The sequence below is a fragment of the Papilio polytes genome, unplaced genomic scaffold (assembly GCF_000836215.1).
Source record: "Papilio polytes unplaced genomic scaffold, Ppol_1.0 DF824382.1, whole genome shotgun sequence".
In the NCBI taxonomy this organism is placed as follows: Eukaryota; Metazoa; Arthropoda; class Insecta; order Lepidoptera; family Papilionidae; genus Papilio; species Papilio polytes.
Window position 1 is genome coordinate 537,041 of NW_013524822.1, and position 6,188 is coordinate 543,228.

Genomic DNA, 6,188 nt, shown 5'->3' on the forward strand with positions numbered 1-6,188 from the left:
TAGAAGACAGATCTAGGTCCCAATCCCACACTAGTTCCAGTGGAAGCTCCTCGAGCCTAGAGCGTCTCTCGCCTGGCCGACGTTCAAAAGACAGATCGCCTAAACAGGGAAGTACAAGTAATTCTACATGGAGCCTAAACAGACTATCCCCGAACCGACTAGATGGACGTTCACTGGACGAAAAGAGTCACAGGAGTCCAACAAGACTACCATACGATTCAATCTCCATATCTAGCACCGATTCAGAAAAATCTATTTCCAAATCTGAAAGTTTTAACAGAAATATTGCCAACGAACCATTGGTGACGTGCAAATCGGATATGTTGGCCAAAGAAGAGGATTGGATTGTTGAACAAGAACGTAATCAACATCTAACCGAATTCGCTGAGAAACTCAGCGAAAAGCTACTCCAAGAAATTGATGAATACTCGAAACGTATAAATGAAGACGACTTTGACTTGCCAAGCAGTAGTAGCAGTGAAAAAAGTATTTCACTCCGTCTTAAACGAGAAGAAGAGGATAGGAATACACAAAAAATACTCGACGAGCTCTCTGATAGTTTGCAACATCTAGAAGAGCCTTATGCTAATAAATTGAGCACAGAAATGCACGGCCTAAAATTAAGCACAAATGAAAAAAGATACATACCACTAAGCGACACTCAAGAGACAGATATAAATAAATTATTCCCTAAATGTGGTTCTAAAACTAAGAGCAAAAAGAGGTCAAAGGATGTTGATCCAATAATTAACAAATATAGAGAATTAAAAAAATCCATGAAAGTAACCAGCGATGAAGATATTTACCTTAATAATTGTGCCAACATACAATATAATGTTACGAAAATAGTAACGGATGAGAAGTTGCCTGAAATCACTGATATCAAGAATCCAGACGACGATAGCGCTATTTCGTCAAGCAACGGTAACCCGGAAATCACTATAGAATCAGGAACGTACGACACTAGTCAATCTTTAGAAACGGGCTACTCTTTAGAATCCGAGATAAGTGTAGACTCACTATGTACCAGTACAGATAAACGTTCTTCTTTAAAAGTTGGCCAGTCCACCGACTCCAGTGATTTGGACAAAATGGAAATTAGTCCTGAATCTGTAACATCCAGATCGAGTGCCAGTACAGCGCCTTTGAAATCCGGTTTCTCAGTTGAATCAAGCGACACTTCAGCCGGCAGCGATTGGAGTAGACGAGACAAAACCGGCAGCACGGCTTCCTTGGGCTGCGCAAGTCTAAACTCCTTACCGTCATGCAGCGAATGTTCCAGAGAGAAGAAACTACTAGAAAAACGATCTTCCTCCGAAGATACTGCGACGGTACCCGCGGAAACTTGCAGGGCTGTCACGCATGCGCCTCTTTTACCATCACTGAGCGATGCATCTGATAGTTTGCCATCAGAGGGAGGTGCTGTAACCCTACATCGTTATTACCATGTTTTCAAGAAAGGTGAACTCGATCAATTAATCGAGCAGTACGTGGAGAGTCTGCATGTCGTATCGTCGTACTACGATCAGGCGAGCTGGTGCGTTGTGGCCGAGAAAGTGCAAGTGTGGACGATCTAAAGTGGTATTTCTCGGTGTATACTTTCACTAAACTACTTTAGCTATTGAGACTAACTAGTCTACATCTAAGTGACCTTCTTTAAGAACTCTGCGTGCGTCTATTGACTTTACAGCGTTACAAGTTAATCTGGAATGCCAAAAGCGAAGCTTTTGTTTTTTTAACATGTCACTCTATAATTAATAATTGTTATATCTGTCATATTGCCCTGAAACGTAGGTAGTCCTACGTATACTATATACGTAGTATACGGGCATTTAGTATTCCATGCGGTAATAAAACTCGCATGAAATGAAAACTAAGAGCTTTAAATAGAGGAAAATTTAATATAAATATATACTTTGATGGCTCAAAATATTATAAGCTATTCATAGCTTATGTACTATAACATATTTACCTACGGAGTTATTGTAATTATTCTCTCGAATTACTTGTACTGTTCTCCAAAACCGTAAATGTACAGTGTTTAAATCTTAAAAATTATTCTATGACAATAACAAATATAAAGGGCATCACTAAATTCTTCTAGTTAATAAATTATATTTCAGATTATTAAATTTAACACACAAATTGTATATAAAGTAGTATTCGGTTACGGAAACTGGTTTTCTTTAATAAATGTTTCAGTATTGAGCTGGCCTCTTTTGTATGGTTACTTAAAGATGGGTCCATACGTTAACCGCTTCTATTCATACTAAATTCGGACCATTTAGTGAAGTTTTAGTCATCGTAGATTGCATATTAATCCCTTGCTTTATAAAATACTTGAAGAGTACAAATGTAATTTATTGTTCAATACTCAACACAAGTAGAAAATATTGCAGTTAGAGAGAGAACTTTCTAATTCGTAGAACGCTTTCTCTGTCACAGATAATCATAATTTAAGCGAAAGAGACAGCGCTCTACAAATGTTTAAATGTCTCTTTCTAACAGTGTTTGTGCAATATTTTTAACTTAAAAATAATAAAAGATAACCTATGTTAGATAGCCTTGTAATTTAATATGTGTTAACAGCGCAAAAATATATTTAATTATATTATTTTCATATTTAAATATAAAGTTTATGCTTTAAATAATTTTTATAATTTTCAATTAAAAACATTAATACCAAGAAACATGAGTATAGTTTTAAATTCAATATGAAACAAGAATTGCAATTATTGTTTTAGAATGATTTGGTAATTTCTTATTTAATTTAAGAAAAAAACAGATTTTTTGGCTTAATTTTATCATAGCTTTTTTATATGTATGCGCAACTATTGTCAAAGATTAAAAAAGTAATTGTTTATTTCTAGGTTTTTTTTTAATTTTTTGGTACGTTACCTTTTTAAAGAAATTACCAACTAACTATAAATTGATTTAATTCTACGCAATTCAGGTTTTATTTTACCCATTACATAAAACGCTTCTGCGATATTTATGTATTAATGTTTGACGAATTGTCACTGTAAATATTCGATATAAATATATGTAAAAGCTATTTAGAAATTAATTATGTTATCAAAATACAGTGAGATTAAATTAATATTAGATTAGAAATGTGAAACTGTACATTTAATATATAAAGAATCTCAACATTATAAAATATTAAATGTACGGACCGTAGTTTTGGGTTATCTATAGTAATATATGCAATTAGTTAAAACGTAGATATTAGGAGGAAATATGTAAAATGCACAATCGTGACCATATTATTTTAACTCTAAGTCTTCAATATAGTCGTTAAATATCGTTTTAATTTGGTGTTAACGGTTTAACTGATGAAAATCCGGAGAATTCGTGAAAAATCCGACTCGAAGTACCAACGAAAGATTTCATTAAACCGATGGCGCCATCTGTGCGATACATTCATACGCTATTATAATGATTTGAAATATTAATTTAAGTTTTATATTTAAAAGCCCGAGGGGTCCGATTTATCGAATGTTGTGAAATTTTTGACGCATATCAGTGCTGTTTAAAATATAGATGGATTTTTTTCCTTATTTTTTGTATATTATTTTGAATTTTACGTACAGGGTGTCAAAAATGATTTATAACCAATAAAAAAATATAGTGCACGTAGAGAAATTAATGTGTTTTAGATTATTCTCCAAGTGACCAAATTATCAACTTAAAATATTTCTTAACCGGATACTAAGCATTACAATCGATATTATCCTGAATTTCCGTTCCTGGGCAGGTCCTTGTATATATTAATATATATAAATTTTATATTGCTATGCATTTCACGTTGGCTTATCTGTGATATACTATAGAATTTTGGCACTGGCTGGTAATATTTTTAGTTGTAATTTTAATTTATAAATAAAAATAAATGTTCCCGTTCAAATAGCTCAAAGATGTTCTGGAAGGCATGAATTGGTTTTTTTAATTACACGCTTACATCATATCCCTTGTTCATATCGATATCAAAATGTATGTAAGCAGTTTAATAAAATCATTGTAATACACAGTAAGTTCCCACTTCGGAGATATCTGAACAAAATTGTATTACTATCTCTATTTATTCAAAGTAAATGATAGAGAAGGAAGTATATTTTGTACAGATGTTTTATCCGTGGAATATAATGGTAATACAAGAAATACAGTAATATTGTAAGCTTATGTACTGTCCCTAAATATTATATTAGGTGACGACCTTCACAATAAAATGAAGACTAAAAAATTTTGTTTCTTTTTGACCGACTTCCCAAAAAAAAGAGATACCCAATTCGTCTATATATTTTTTTATGTGTTACGGCATAACTCCGCCGCTAGTGGACCGATTTTGATAATTTTTTTATCCGAAAGGTAGTGCTTGCAGGTGGGCCCCATTTTTTTATTTTACCAATACTAAGATGTATACAATGCAAATTGTACTTTACAAACAAGTACTAAAGCACATTTTACTGTGACAAAAAGACAATAGAAACAAATCCTGCATTCAAAATTAAATCTTATTATAACGCAATAAAGTATATAATTACTTGAAGCTCGTTTATTTCAACTCAAGTAAAATGTTTAGATCAAAGATTAATAAATAAAAAAACAAATAAGTTAGAAATTATTTATTAAAAACAAGCAACAAATTAATAAGATCTATGTTTATATCTTAAATAAATATTACTTTAGCTGCTTACATCCTACTTAGTAAATAATCTATACTATTATAATAAAGCGTAAACACACACTCCTTTTTTGCCTAAGATGTCGGCAATTACGGCATATTTTTAAATAATTCTTTTGATAATAAAAAGCCCTACACTTGCGTCACGCTTTAGGCTATATATTTTCACGACATTAAACTTAAAGAGTAAATATTTTGGATAAAAACCCTAATGCGGGAAAGAGACCATAAGTTGTTGCCAACATCAAAAAAGCAAGGTTGCTAAGGTTTGTCATGTCATGTCATTTTGACATTTGCTATTGATAATTTGACAAATGTAAACAATAAAATAAAATTTTTATAATTCCATGCGGCTGAAGCAGCACGGGAACAGCTAGTTACTAATACATTTAAAATTTTTACACTGAAATTAATCTTAAAGTAAACTTAAAAACTTACATTACTGTTTTTTCTAGTTTTAACAATAGAACTAATATTAAATTGATTTTCTATAGAGAAGCCATATTTAGAAAACTTAGCAGTTATCTTATATTAGGATGTAGACGGGATTTATACTAATACGCAAGACTTGGCACGTCAAAATCACGCGCACTCTTTCACTTGACGTGCCAACTTCCAACATTTTATAACATAAGCGATATTAGTATGAAAGTATTTAAAAACGTGAAAACAAAAAAAATACGTTTACGTTTATAAGAAAAGGGTGGTAAAGAGAAAGGGACTTAAATTAGGCCTCCGGCACCACACTCATCAGACGAAACACGGAATTGTTTCCACTTCACGGCTGTCTTCTGTGTGGTCGTGGTACACCGAGCGTGTCCTGCAGTGCTAACATGTTAAAGCGGGCACTACCACATATTTTAAACGTTGGATTATCAGACAATGTACAATATGCATATGACGCCAAATTGCACCAAACTTTTTTTAAGTATACTTTATTACCATAAAAACAGCCCTGCAAAGATTTTTTTAAATATAATGTGATTTAGTGGCAAAATTTAATCATTCAAAAATGTCTTTTTTCAAATTCCCTCTCTTAGTTCTAAAACGCACACTATTGGTCGAAGCAAGTGGCTTATCTAATATGTCGCTGTGTTGTCAATACACAGTTCATTTACGTTAGTTTATTTAGAAATACACTCTTGAAGTATTTTACTGTCACCACGATATCTTTTATTAATTACCACTTATTTGTACCACGTTTAATGAAAATCGATTTTCGACTTTTTGACCTTGAGAAACTTTGTTGTTTTTTACATCGAAGTGACATCTGAGCGTATGTTATGAATGGAATAAGATGATTGACGTCAATTGTCTCATGTCAACTCCGGTCGCGTTTTAGACGTTTGAAAATGGTCGTAATTTCATTTTATTATTTTTAGCTCAATGGTTGAATATTTTCACGTTAATTTTTTTTCTGGTTATTTTATAACAAGTAGAATCGTTTTAAAAAAAGAAAAAAATACATGCATATTCCCTATGTAGTAGGAAATGGCTTTAATTA

The 6,188-nt window shown here is 32.4% G+C and overlaps 1 protein-coding gene across 1 annotated transcript in view; it reads left to right on the forward strand.

Annotated features, from left to right (window-relative positions):
* Positions 1 to 1,577, forward strand: part of LOC106111077 (dentin sialophosphoprotein-like) — a 5,151-nt gene extending 3,574 nt beyond the window's left edge. Inside the window, exon 5 of the mRNA XM_013293051.1 lies at positions 4 to 1,577. Within this exon, the coding sequence (XP_013148505.1) occupies positions 4 to 1,577 (1,574 nt within the window). The remainder of the gene's footprint in view (positions 1 to 3) is intronic.
* The last annotated feature ends 4,611 nt before the right edge of the window (positions 1,578 to 6,188 follow it).